This window comes from Lissotriton vulgaris, chromosome 12, assembly GCF_964263255.1.
Source record: "Lissotriton vulgaris chromosome 12, aLisVul1.2, whole genome shotgun sequence".
Classification (NCBI taxonomy): Eukaryota; Metazoa; Chordata; class Amphibia; order Caudata; family Salamandridae; genus Lissotriton; species Lissotriton vulgaris.
The window spans coordinates 175,661,079-175,675,289 of record NC_141700.1 but is presented as its reverse complement, the minus strand read 5'-3'; the positions used below and the strand labels follow the sequence as shown (position 1 = coordinate 175,675,289).

At 42.7% G+C, this 14,211-nt stretch overlaps 1 protein-coding gene across 2 annotated transcripts in view; it reads right to left on the bottom strand.

The window, feature by feature from the left end:
* Positions 1-14,211, bottom strand: part of ZNF536 (zinc finger protein 536) — a 1,127,234-nt gene that overhangs the window by 629,379 nt on the left and 483,644 nt on the right. For both annotated transcript variants that reach the window (XM_086947709.1, XM_086947710.1), the window contains exon 3: positions 2,467-4,638. In XM_086947709.1, the coding sequence (XP_086803835.1) occupies positions 2,467-4,636 (2,170 nt within the window). In that variant the 5' untranslated portion in view covers positions 4,637-4,638. The remainder of the gene's footprint in view (positions 1-2,466; positions 4,639-14,211) is intronic.

Sequence of the window (14,211 nt, the reverse complement as noted above, 5' to 3'; positions counted from 1 at the left end):
TAACCCCTTCGCTGCTCATGACGAGCTCAGCTCATCATGAGGCACGGTTGAGCTGTGCTTATGACGAGCTGAGCTCGTCATGAAACTATAGTATTCATACAACCTCAGCACAGGAGGGGAAAAGTCACAGCAGCCAAGGTGTTAAAAATGGGCCAGGCCTTACTGAACTATGAATCCCTGTGAGTCCATTGAGGTTTTTTATCCAACCATATGTCGCAAATTGGATTATTTTTTAGTGTAAAGGAGTTAGGTCCTTAGGCTGTGGGAAAGGCTGGACCTTATATATACGTTTTTCACACAAAAAATGCCACCCCACTTTTTTATGTTAGCTCTTAGTTATAAGCAACACATCAACTTTAGTTAGATATGTTAGGTATATTTATTTTTACCTTTTCTTTCCAATCTTTTTGAAAAAATCTTAGATTACATGTCAGAGAGAGAACACAACAAATATAACATACATATACATCAATTTAAACACAAAATTTACCAAGAGAAGAAAAAAATCATTTCATCAAAATGCATTCACTATACACAACAAAGCATCTATATCTATTTCAGACTGTTCCAAAAGGCAAGTCACAATTTCTAGCCTCATTAACCATCAGTGATTTGTAATTTCAGGAACAGTAGTGGACAAAGTCACAGTTAAAAGGAGATATCACGACACATTAGTTCGATTTTTTTCTTCTCTTGGTAAATGTTGTGTTTAAATTGATGTATATGTATGTTATATTTGTTGTGTTCTCTCTCTGACATGTAATCTAAGATTTTTTCAAAAAGATTGGAAAGAAAAGGTAAAAATAAATATACCTAACATATCTAACTAAAGTTGATGTGTTGCTTATAACTAAGAGCTAACATAAAAAAGTGGGGTGGCATTTTTTGTGTGAAAAACGCAAATTGGATTATAGCACAGGGATATATCGATTAAATCTGAAAAAACTCCCACCTTACACAGGAAGCTAAATTGTACACTATCTTGAAATAAGGAGAGAGCTGTGTTGGAGAAATTGCACAGTGCTTTACTTCAGCTCAACTGAGTGAAGCCATTGTACCAAGCACAGACAATTAGAAGATCTCCAGAAATGGAAGATTAAGATGAAAAGAGCCAACTAAAAATCACTTTAAGCTGGGTTTTGTATGAATTTCAGACCTCCGCTTATTATTTACCACTTTGTTCTGCTTTTAGCTAGCATTGCCATCTGACTGCTGACCGATCAATTTGTACTGAGCCACGACTAGTGTTCTCCAGTTATATGGCTGCCTTGCCTTATGAACTTTGTCAGTTTTACCTCTCCTGGAACGAGTGGTCTAACGGTGAATTGAAATGATGTGGCTTCTGACTCATGCAATATTAGCTTATTCAGAATGGTATGCACTTAAGGCCCTTCTGACAGAACACCACGACCCAGACTAGCTAATTTCTCACAGTTTTTTACAAATGTAGTTGAAAATGATAGCTACTTCCTTTTTAGGTCTTGTCTACCAGACAGTGGAAGCTTGGTGTTTTAAAGACATATTGTGAAATACAGTGGAAGCCATTGGTTGGCTTTACTGTCACTCTCAATCCTTGCTTCATATTCGATGGCATGCCTTACTCCTGTTGGGTTTGTGCCTCCCTCGGAGCATAGTTGGTTTACAATCCTTTTGACTGTTTTAACTTTTCCTCCCACTGCTCACTTTCAGGGAACTACTTTCTTCTTTTTGATTCATCACTCTGTGATTGTGAAAATGTTTTCTAGCTATCTTTCTCATGTGCTTTTCCCCTGTGCTCCATGTTGCTCTCTCCTTTATGTGCTTCTACCCCACACCGTGTTACCCTCCCCCCTCATATGCTGCTTTCTCCCTCCTCAGCCTGCTCACTCCTATATAGCCCCTAAACCCCAGGTTTTTTTTTTATTTTTTATTTTGTGCTTTCACACTAAAAAGAAAAAGATGTATTGATGTATTTGGTATCTGTCACCTTATATCGGTAAATAAGAAAAAAATAGCTCCTGTTTCATTCTGTAGGTGTGCACACATCTGATGACACAAGAATGAACCTACATAATGATGCGGCCTGGCAACAGCGGTTGTGTCATCTAACCTATTTTTAATCTTGTTTTTATACTTTTTAATGATGCTGCACAACATTGGCAAAGACTATTGTCAAAGCCAGTTGGTTTAAAAAAAGAGACCTATTGGCTACTAGTACCTTGTTCATGTTAGCATATATCCATTTATAGAGAGAAAGACATGAACAAAATGATGGGTGAATGGACAATTGGATGAATGGATCGAAGAACAGTTGACTGATTGAATGGATGGATGGATGACAGGCAGTCAGAAAAATGAATGGGTGAATAGATAAGGACTTATGCACTTTGAACTTGGCACACATGCATACACTTATTTCTTAAACATTCCAAACATAAAAAGTGTTTTAGCAATCTGAAAATAATTGTATTAAATAAATAAACCAACCTGAAGAAGAAGGTGAAGAAGGATGAGGGCTGTCCTCCTGAGCACTTCCTGCCTGGGAGAGTGCACCGCCCACTCCACTCTCTTCAGTGATGTTTGAAGACCCAGGTGTTGTGGATCTGCTGAGAGACTGTGACTCCTGGTCGCTTCCAGAGCCACGCCTTTCCTCAAGCGCACCTTGCAGAGCTTCTTCTTCTGCCTTTCGATCTCTCTTGTGCACTCTCGAATGAACAACAACTTGGTGGTATGTTCTGAAAACCCTACCACAGTCAGGACACTCTGTTGGTTTTTCTTTTGTGTTCATATGACTCTGCATGTTATAATCAAGTCTATGGTTCATCCCATGGGATAAAAAGTCTCTAGTGCTTTCTAAAGGGTCCATTTTGGTGGACAGGTCCCTGTGGTTGTAAAGCTTTGAAGCATGAACTAGATCTGTTTGCATCTTCTGCTTAGAACCATCAGATCCTAATATTATATACTCCCTTTTCTCTTTATTGAATACAACTCCAGCACTGGCCATGGCGTCTTCATGGTTTCGTTGTAACTGTTGCTCTTTAGCCAGAAAGCCATGCTCCATGGCCATTCCTCTGGCCATGAGTTGCCACGCTTGATAGCTACTTACGGGGTCCATCTCGGCAGCTTTGGCGGCGGCCTGTAACCTTTCTATACAGCTAGACTTAAGTGGAGGCACAAGGTTGAGGCAGCTCAGTAATGAATGCTTATCTCCTTCGGAAATGTTATGGCCCATACCAGAAACAGGGGAGAGAAGTTTCCCCAGGGCTTCCTTCTCCTTCATGGGACTATCTCCTTTATGATAAATCTGACCATGCTCGCTTAAACGCGCTTTATCTGGAGGAAGGAAGCCACTCTGCAAACAAGAGATATACCTTGAATACAAATTTGCGTGCGTCTCCTGTGACATATTACTAATCGATACTGTCGCCTCAGGGTCATTAGGGGATTTGTTCTTTACAGATAGTTTGTTCAGGTGAACTTTCATGTGGTTTTTAAGGAACCAAGGTTCTTTAAATCTCCTCCCACAGATCTGGCAGCAGTGCTCAAAGGAATCCTTGTGCTTTCTCATATGGCCTTTGAGAAACCAAGCTTGACTAAAGACCTGCCCGCACACCTCACAGCGGAACTCATTAGCGGGCTGTTCCCCATTTCCATTGACTCCTTGCCCCTGTGCTGACTCTGCAGTGATGTGGGCTTTCTCCACGTGACTGATTAGCTCTTCCTCCTGGGAGGCAGCAAAATCACAAAGAGTGCACTTATAAGGTTTGTGCAGGATTCGTATGTGTCTGTCCAACTCCTCCCGCTTTTTGAACTTTCCCTTACAGAAAGTACATCTGAAACCAGCTGTTGTGGGCACTGTTTCCTCTTGTGCACTTGTTGGCTTCGGAGAAGGCACTCTAGTGGAAATATCAGGTGCACTTGGGTTAGCCGGCATGGATAAATTACAGTTGCTGAGAGGATTTTGCTGAGAATTATGCTGTGGTTTTACATCAGGTCTTGGCTGCAAAAGGCTGCTTTTCATCTGTTTATCCCGTAAAATGGCCCTTTCCTCAAGTTCATGCAAAAGTCTGTTTTCCTCTCGGACCCGTCCACGACCTTTGCCAAGGTTTCCGAGTTTGTGTGTGCGTAGATGAATTTTCAGATTGCCCTTCTGAGCAGCCCGGTGATCACAGTAGGGACACTTGAAGGGCTTCTCTCCAGTGTGAGTGCGCATGTGCAGTGACAGAATACTGTTAAACCGAAAGCGTTTTCCACACAGCGGGCAGGGGTACTTCCGGTTTTTCCTTGCATCGTCCTCTATGTCATTCATTTGAGACATTATTCCGAGATTTTGTCCATTTAAGAACTGCTGAAGGTCAACTCTTCCATTTAAACCGCTGTCACCATCTCGATTAATCTGATTAGCTAGCATTGCCATCTGACTGCTGATTGGTTGGTTTGCCATTGACCCATGACTTTTGTCGTCCAGTGGCGTGGCAGCCGTTTCTTCTGAACTCTGTCGGTTCTGAAGTTCTTGGAAAGAGTGCCCATATTGTGAGTTGATCTGATGCAATTTTTGACTCATGGAATATTGGCCATTCAGGATGTTGCTGTTGAGACGGGCATCCACTTTGGGCCCAGCTGAGGAAACACCAAGGCACAAACTAGCTTCCTCCATCCCTGGAAATAAATGAAAACAACATATTTTAAAAATCCGTATACCAACATTTAAAACCAGCCAATCACTACATCAGTCAACATTTCTGCCTTATTTGGAATTAAAAACACATATAATGAATTTACATGTGCTATTTAAACAATTATTGATCTGAATTTGATCAATTGTTGCCTGTCCCTGAAATTTTAACGTGCAAGTACTTGTGTTTTGTGTTAAAAATTATGGGAAATTGTTTCTTCATAATTTGCCACTCTTGAAGATGGAATTAACGAATTTCCAATAATAGAGAAAATACAAGAGTACACGGACACCTTTGACTCCGTAGAACAGTAGTATTTTCTGAAAGCAGAATGTAAGTGGGCTTTCACACTATCTTGATAATTTGAGGAAATACTAGGCTAGAGGTACACTAAGTAACCAATGATCAAGTTAATGAAAGAGACCCAGAACAGATGATATTTGCACAGTATCCAGTCTGCAAATAGGGATCCGGGGCAGCTGACAGATCTCCCCTGTTAACAATTACAGATATAAATGCTCAGTGGGCCTTCTTCTTGCCATGGAGAAGTTTTTGAAGTATACTTAACAGGTGTTCCCTTTATTACTTTTTTTCTTAATTCTTTCCCAGTGATTGCAAACACAGAGAAGGATTTGTACCAAAAGTGCCACAGTAGGTCGTTAAAATAAGCATACTTCTGACTTCTCCTTTACTCTCTCCGGGTGTTCGTGAACATTTAGGTTCTAATTACGAGTTCTTTTATATCCAATGGAACATAATGGAACTCGTAATACGGCGAAGTGGATATCCGTCATGTTTGTGATGGAGTAACCCATATTCCAAACTCGTAATTAGGCCCTTAGTGACAATGGTGAGGCTCAGTACAGTCCATATGACCACTGAGTACTCACATGTATTTTATGCCTACAGAAAAACCAAACACAATAGTGGGTGCTGCAGTTGGTTAATACTGAAGAATAATTACAACCTCTATAGCGGTATGAGTGTAAGGAAAGGTAGCAATGGTTCCGGCACCGAAAGACTGGCTGTGTGTTATTTAGATACCGTATTATGCTGAAAAGACAGCGCAAGAAGGAGATTGAAATTCACAAACTTCAAAGGTAGAATACTTAAACATTTAGTATCTCATTTTGCTCCTGGGGCAATTTTATCCTGTTTTGTGTGATTAATAATTATTTTTGTACACAGATGGGCACGTGGGCAGTAATGCGCTGTCTATGTGTGCTTGTAATATCTCACAAACGCGGTTTCATCTTGTTCAGTGGTCCCACATTCACGAGATGTAACAAACTCAAAGGGGCAGCACATCAATGTCCTATGTTGTTGAAACCAGGCATGTGGTAGGAGGTAAGAGCATCCCCAACCATAGGCGCCTTCATCTTCATCATTTGCACTGATGAAGGCTCCCAAGAAATATTTGTACTGTAGTTTGAAACCACATGCAGAGTCTTATCAGTCTGCTGCTCCACAATTACCCTGTGCTGTGGGATCATGGCTATGCTGTCCAAATATGGAGGTCTACAGCCCCACAAGTAGAGACACAAGACTAAAATAGCCTCCACCAGCTTTGTGTATTCTGAGCACCAGAACTGTTGCCACTGTGCACTATACTCTTTCCCTCAGTTAACCGAACCAAGATTTGATCAATTTGTGGCATATTAAGTATCCGTAGCACCTTATGTATACATTTTTTATTTCAGCCTTGACTTTAATTTAGGTTCACTGTTAACACAATAATGAGAAATCCAATTAACCATCTAATAAAAGAAGTAAACAGAAAGAGTGGAAGAGAACACACACAGGTAGCAGTGGTGTCACCGTTCGTGCACCATTAAAAGTCAATTCTGTGACATTTTTTAAAGGTGGTCTTCCTCCAGAATTCACCAATGGTGCATACAAAAATGTAAATAGGTATTAATTTATTGACAGATTCTAATTGATGTCAGCGTGGAAGGTGCCAGTTTTTCCATTAGCATTCGTCAATATTCTAATAAAACCGACAACAAATGCAACTTTTATAATTTGAAAAAAAGCCCACATAAACTGCTCAGATAATTGCTGGTCTGCAATGAACTGCGATAAATCTTTGGGCAAAAAAATAAAGTAAAGGACAAGCTTTAGAACAATAAAAAGGATTTTGCCGTAGTCAACAAAAAGTGCAGTAATATCTCATTAAGCTGATTAGTATGCTGCTTAGAAACAGTGCTAGGTGCTGTAACACATGATTATAATCATAAAAATCCTTCAGTGTTTGCAAGTAAGCATTAACGAGGTATATTAAATTTTAAGGCTACGGTGTCTAGCAGCATTGCAAACCTTCGAGATTACAGTTTAACCCTTGAGATGAACAGCTGTGCTGGTGTTGACGGTTTCTGTCAAAATTGCACTAGAAAGTCATGCAAGGGACGCGCATGCGCATGATTCCAGTAACTACTCCACCACAAGTTACATAGCAGTTCATTTCTGTCACACAAGGTTTCAAAGCTAGCACATAGCAGTACTATGGGGAACATCCTTTACAACGCGGATTTTACTCTGCAAGGCTTTCACAACGCGTCCGTTACAACGCAAGTCGTAACCACGACTTGCGATGGAGGGCGCCAGAGGATTAAGAATAGTATATTTACTATTCCAACACCTTCCCTAGTGTCCACGGGGACTGGTGTCAGAATAGTAAATTATACTATTCACAATCCGCGTCCCCAGCGCAAGTCGTGGTAACGACTTGCGTTGTAAGGGACGCGTTGTGAAAGCACGCGTTGTTATAGTACGCGTCGTAACGTCGTACATCCCAGTACTATTTAGTCAGGATGAACTTTACTCTGTTTCCTGTCACCTTCCAAGGTGCTTTCACAAAATCTTAAAAACAAGACAGCCCCAGTGTTGCACTGCTTGCATTCTGTGGATATCGGCTGCTGTCAAAGGCATCTAATGCAATTTGCTACCTAAATTATAAAAAACAATTTCATAGCCTTTTTCATAGGCTTATAAATGTCAGTTGGCAAAGACATCAAGATATTACTGATTGCTTTTTGGTGCTAAAGAGCCGCATCCCCTGATTTATGTTTTTTTACTTGCTTGTATAAATGTGGTACGGATGGCTTATAGCACACCCACACACAGACACAGGCGCACACAGACACATACCCTGTCTGGTGATGTGAGCAATTGAAGCAAGAATAGACGTTGCTTTCATGTTTATTAGGATATCAAGGCAACATACACATTTCGTAATGTAAGATTGTATGAGTGCGGCTGTATTCTAGACCAGCAACCATCTTAAAGTCAAGCTAGATGGCACCATTTTTGCATTCTCCTGTCTTCAGTATGGTCAGGTTTTATCATTAGTTTCCTTTCTCTATGGTTCCTCCAGAACAACAGAACAGACCACTAGCACTCATATGAGAATGGTAGAAGCAGAAGACCTTTACAATAGGCCAGAGACACTGAAGAGTTCTAGATACATTTTTACCTTTGTTTGCTTCTAAGACCCCATTCCTCTACCCTCTGAATATCCCAATACACCCTGTGAAGAAAATATCCACACATCTCCCCACAAGTGCTCCTTCCACCACACTTTAGATCTGTTTACATATTCAGCGCAGATGCATCAATTTAACACTAGTTTTATTACTCGATCCTAGCTATTTTGGGTGAGGGCTCATGGTGTGAAGCCCTCTCGACAATGGCACTCATAGACCTTTTATAGTGGCTAATTGGAAATCGACCGGACACATTTTCTCCCACATGAGTTTCTCAGGTGTTTAACGTTTTGAAAGTTGGGGGCAGAGATCAGCCTTGAAGACCTTCAAGAGGCAGTGTGTGACATGGCAGGTGGTAAGGCCCCAGGGCCTGATGGCCTCCCAGTAGAATATTACAGGGTGTTTGCGGACCAGCTGCTCCCAAGGCTGTTGGAGACCCTGCATGAGGCAAAGCAGACAGGGATACTCCCAAAGACCATGAGAGAAGCCCAAATAGTAATGCTACTCAAACTGGGCAGAGACCCCATGTCACGGAGTTCCTATTGCCCACTTTCCATGTTGGGAGTGGACACCAAAGTCCTAGCCAAGGTTCTGGCATCAGGCTGAACAGAGTAGAAACCCAACTAGTGCATGAGGACCAATGCGGATTCATGCCAGGCCGGGGCATGCACATGAATCTGCATAAACTCGCGCATGAAAGGCATTCTGATACAGGCTTGGAGACACCGGCTGCGGTGATCTCCTTAGACATAGAAAAAGCCTTTGACACCTTGTAATGGGGCTACTTATGGGAAGTACTACTTAGAACGGGAGTAGGCCCGGATTTTGTGGCATGGGTGGCGGGCTGATCTCTACCTTAATCACCATCGAACGGAGCACAACGTAGGTTGCCCCCTGTCCCCGCTCAAATTTGTACTCGCAATGGAGCCTCTTGCAATTCGTCTGTGGAGAGACATAGAACGCTGTGGCCTAGTGGTGGGGGGGGGACACATGTTGTGTCCCTTAAGCGGGCGACGAATTGATATAAATGCACCATCCCGCAGAGGCTGCCTCGGACCCCCTGGCTGTGTTGGACGGCTTCAGAAATGTGTCCGGGCTGAAAATTAACCCCAAAAAGTCAGTTGCATATCCACTGGCGAGACGGGATGTGGCTGAACTCCCACCGCTAGCGCTCACTTGGAAGAGTGATCATTTCTGCTACTTAGGGATGCAGATAGCCCACTCGACTGAAGTCCAATATGCCCTGAATATGAGGAAAAACCTTGAAGGTTTGAAAGAGTCAATACTTTTCTAGAAACGACTACCGCTGTCAGTCATGGGTCGGGTGGCGCTGGCAAAGATGGTGCTGCTTCCCGGTTGCCTATTCACACTGCAAAACTCATTCTGCTGTATTCCGAATTACTCTTTCACCACTCTGAACAGTCTCCTGGTCTTACTGGTGTGGGCAAGTAAACGTAGCAGAGTCAAAATCGATCTCCTAAAGTTGGACATGGAGCAGAGTGGCTTGGGGCTCCAAGATTTACGCCTGTATTACATTGCAGGTCTTCTCGAGTATGCGGCGCAGATGGCTCAAACACGGAAAATAGGCTACTCGCAGGCTGGCGCCCTGAAGCGGACCTTCCAAGGTACCTAATGATGGGTTTGAGGACCCCTCCGGACTGCCCATTCGTGATCAAACAGGTCACCTGGGCCTCGAAGCGAGAGGTCCCCTTGAGCTACGGAAGACCCCTTATGCCCACGCATTGAAGTGGCTGCCTGGTTTCTGCCATATACAATCGGTCATGGTTGTGGCCCGTTGGTGTGAGGGCGGCTGCCCTTCAGCAGGGAACCTTTACCTCAACAACTCCTTCCTGTCCTTTGAGGCTGCAAAAGAACACTACGGGATCCTGGAAGGCCACTTCCTTTAGTATGCGAAGATAACCCACATGATCCATGAAATCTGGACTACGTTTCCGAATGAGCAAGAGGAATCGAGCACTTTGTGTACAATTCTAGACCCAGGCTCCTTCAGAGGAATACTATCCTGGCTATACAAGGTCCTGAAAACAGATTGTAGAATTGACATAACAGAGATGCTGGACAGGTGAGAGGAGGATCTACCTGTGTCATTAACAGAAGGGGAATGGAAATGCGTATTCATGCAGGTCCAAGATATCTCAAGCAATGCCCGATTTAAGCTTACACAGTTCAACTATCTCCACTGCACCTACCTGACTCCCCTGCGCTTATCCAAGTTTGACCCATCACACTCACCTAAGTGTCTGAGATGCAGTGCCATCCCTGCTCACCTGGTACAAGTGATCTGGGATTGTCCCATGACCGGCTCTTACTGGAGCACAGTGCTGGACACTTTGCGGAGGGCAACATAGCTTCCAATTGAGCCATCAGTCAAACACTTTCTGCTGGGGTGCTGCAGATCCGCGGGGCCACAACCCACATGCAGCATAAATTCAACATTCTTGGGCTGGTGTTGGCAAAACGCCACATCGCTATCCACTGGAAGCTAGCCACTGCACCCACCCAGCGAAATGGAGGACGGACCTCTGCAAATGGGGGGTAGAGGAAGAACGCCATCTACCCGGAGTCCACATGGACGAGAACGCGGACCGGGATCTAGAGACTTGGGGAATTATATTGGGGAGTACTCAGGAGATAGACCACATTGGAGGTAGCAATACTGATCGCCCATGGACCGGTACTGTGACATCCACACGGAGTGACTCCCCGGCGGGCTCTCCCCCATCTCCCATAGCTTCATAATGGCTAAAACTTCAGGCTCCCCCTCTCATTGAGGCAACATTTCCTGACCCACAACATGCACCCGGTTGTCGGCCGCTAGCTGGCTTACATTCCGATGCCTCTGAGACCATGTAGATTAATTATGCCTTCTTCACTAGTCAACTCCCCACTTATGCCCCCATTGCATCATTCTCCACCCTCCCAGATGCACCCAGGATGGGGACATGGACAGGGATTGAGGAATGCTGCAACACGTGAAAACCTCTCTCGACTCTCAACCAAAAACACACAAGTATAATGAGTGGGAGGGGCCTTTACCGCCAGAGGCTGTCAATAGCAATAATAAGTTTAAGCGTTTTGTTTGGTAAAAAAAAAGAAAAAATCAAAAGTAATAACATGATGGGAAGATAGCAATTATAGACGGATCACTCCAGCGGTAGCACAGAAGTGGCTACAGGTCAAGCAATAGGAGATGAAGCCCGCACGGTTGGTTTGTCTGATATGTTGCACTTGAAATGAGGACTGGGTTAGTACAGGAGATTTTCTGATGTACGATGCCTGCAATTTACCACTCTGTGTTATAAGAACTGTACCAAGGTGACCCTTGGCAGGGTGATCACATAATAATCGATGTTTCTGAAACAATGTATGTACATTGATCCTGATCTGCTTACTACCAATAAAAAGATTTGCAAAAAAAAGATGGCAAATACTGAAGGGATAATCACTCTAGCTGTTGCTTTATGAATTTTTTGTAAAAATATTATTTTTACTACACAGCCAGAGCATTTCACAGGTAAATGGGTGTGCCTAAAAGCGCCAGTTTAACACCATGGATCTGGTGAAATGTGGAGATGTACAAAAGACTGAAGAGAATTTTGAAGTTCAAGTTCAAGTATTTGAATAGCGCACTACTCACCCAGAGGGTCTCAAGGCGCTTGGGGGGGGGGGGTGCATTATTTATCGAAAAGTCAGGTTTTAAGTTCCTTTCTGAAGGAAATGTGGTTCTGCTTAAGGCGGAGGTGAGTGGGGAGAGAATTCCAGGTCTTGGCCGCCAAGTAGGAGAAGGATCTTCCTCCCATGGTGGATCTGTGGATGCGCGGAACTGCGAGGGCCTTCATTCACTGTCAGTCTGTAATAGTGAATGGGCGAGCTTTCATGGACAACCTTTGAATGCATAAAATGGCACTCCCACTCACTGCTCTGTGCTGGACCATGGTTACTGGCGTATCTGTAACTATGGAAGTGAACTTAGAGCTCTTCCTGAGATAAATACCTATATCAGATGCCAAAGAATTTAAAAATGCAGGTGGTGGTTCTGCATCCACTGTCATAGACTTATGGTATTCATGCCTCTGTTTTATTTTCATCTTTTAGAACTGAACAATTAACACAGGGTGCAAGAAAGAAGGTAATCCTGCCTGGCAAACCTAAGACAACCAGGACAGCGCCATTTTGTTGCAATTTGAGTTTAAAATGATGTCTTTGGCTGTTTCATAGTACAGAGAATTTCAGTGAAATGTCAACCTCCTGATTGTAAGACTGTCACGTTCATGACCTCATACGTAAAAGGGAATGAGTATGTAGTGAGCCATTCTGCCTCGCGCCCCCTGTGTGCGTTGCGCGAGACACTGGTCTCGTGCTGCCCGTTGACGTATGATGTTGTGACAGTTGGCGGCCGGCGGACACGGCCATTTTACAGCGACTTGGTGTATGCTGTGTCGTGCTGGCGGGAGCTTATAATAAACATTACTTACAAATTATCTTCTGTGCCTATAAGTTATTACAGAGTATTTTAGATTTAATGAATAAAAGTGTTAAACAAACTACATCGTTTGCAAGAAATTCTAAGGAGCAACTTTAAAAAGACCCGCACTACAACTGAATATTATTGTGGTGTGAGACTTCACTCCTCTTGAGTAAAATCTAACAGAGGCAATAATTACTCAGGTATCATCAATGTACAGCCCATCAACATTCCTACTCACCTATTTTACTCTCAGTAGGTTTATAAACTACATAACTACTATATCTCTCGTTGGATATGTAGTCAAGATTAAGACATCCAGGCACTGGTTCATCTAGACTGTCACATAAAAGTTGAAAAATATCCTCTTACATAGAAAAATGAATATGAAAATTACATTATTATTACTAGCAACAGCAGTAATCAATTAATAAACAGCAGAGAACAGGTCTACAGTCTTTTGTATATAAATAATAGATGCCTTTATAATCCAATTTAGTGCTACTCATTGTGTTAATCTAGAAAGCATGAGTTAGGATTAGGAACCAGTGATCTGCAGGTTACAGAATGCTGGCTGCAACCAATGCTTAACAACCTAGTTGCATGCTAGTCTATATTGGCTGGAATGACTACAATGATAAACATAAAATATGAAATAATTAAAAAACAATAAAAAGAGGAGATAAGGTTCTGTGTCTTCTTTCAAGGTGGGCATTGACTTCTAAATCCTGGAACTGGAACATTAGCAGTTCTTCCATACTCGCCAAGAGAGGAAGACTTGTAGGTTCTAAACTCAAGGAAAGCTGAATTCAAATGCCAGCTGTGTCTTTGGAATTGGGTGAAAAAGGCACAACTTGTCAATTTTCACTGACTCATCCCACTCAGGAAATTCCATCAGGGGATTTCTGTGAAAGTTTTTAAATCTGAGAATGGCATGAATCCTAAGCCAACTCCAGTGATAATGGGAACCTAAGAGTCTGGAAAACCTTTGGATTAGTAATCTGATGTGACCTGAGTAAATAAATATGCAGATAGCAGAAAACATAAGCAATGCAGATGACTCTTGCTTCATCATATCTTTTTCAGTGCTGGACTCCAAATAAAGTCTCAGGTAAAGCAAATCCACAAGTGGACAGTGGCAAATCTACCATTTTTGCTTGTGGCGCACTGGGAGCAGGGCCCAGAATCAGGAGAATGAACTCTGATTATTGCTCCCTTTTACTACCATAAAAGGCTGCAAAAGAGGCCCACTGCATCCTTGCTACACGAGACAAGTGGACAAATATAGGCCTAGGGTTAAATCATTATTGCGTATGATTTGTTTGTATTTATACAGCGTACAACACAAATCTAGTGCAAGGCAGGCATTCAGATTTGAAAGTGTATAGGACTGGAGATGGCAGTAGTTTAAAGCATTGCCGCTTTCATACACACACACTTTTTATTCAAGCCATGTCACTCACTGAGAGATAAGCAATTGACATTAGATTAATTCTAGAGTTAAACTGACAGCTAGAAGCACTCTGTGAAATTGCTTTGAAAAATGTTTTAGTTCAAGTTCCATATTTATTGAGCCCTCAACCCAAGA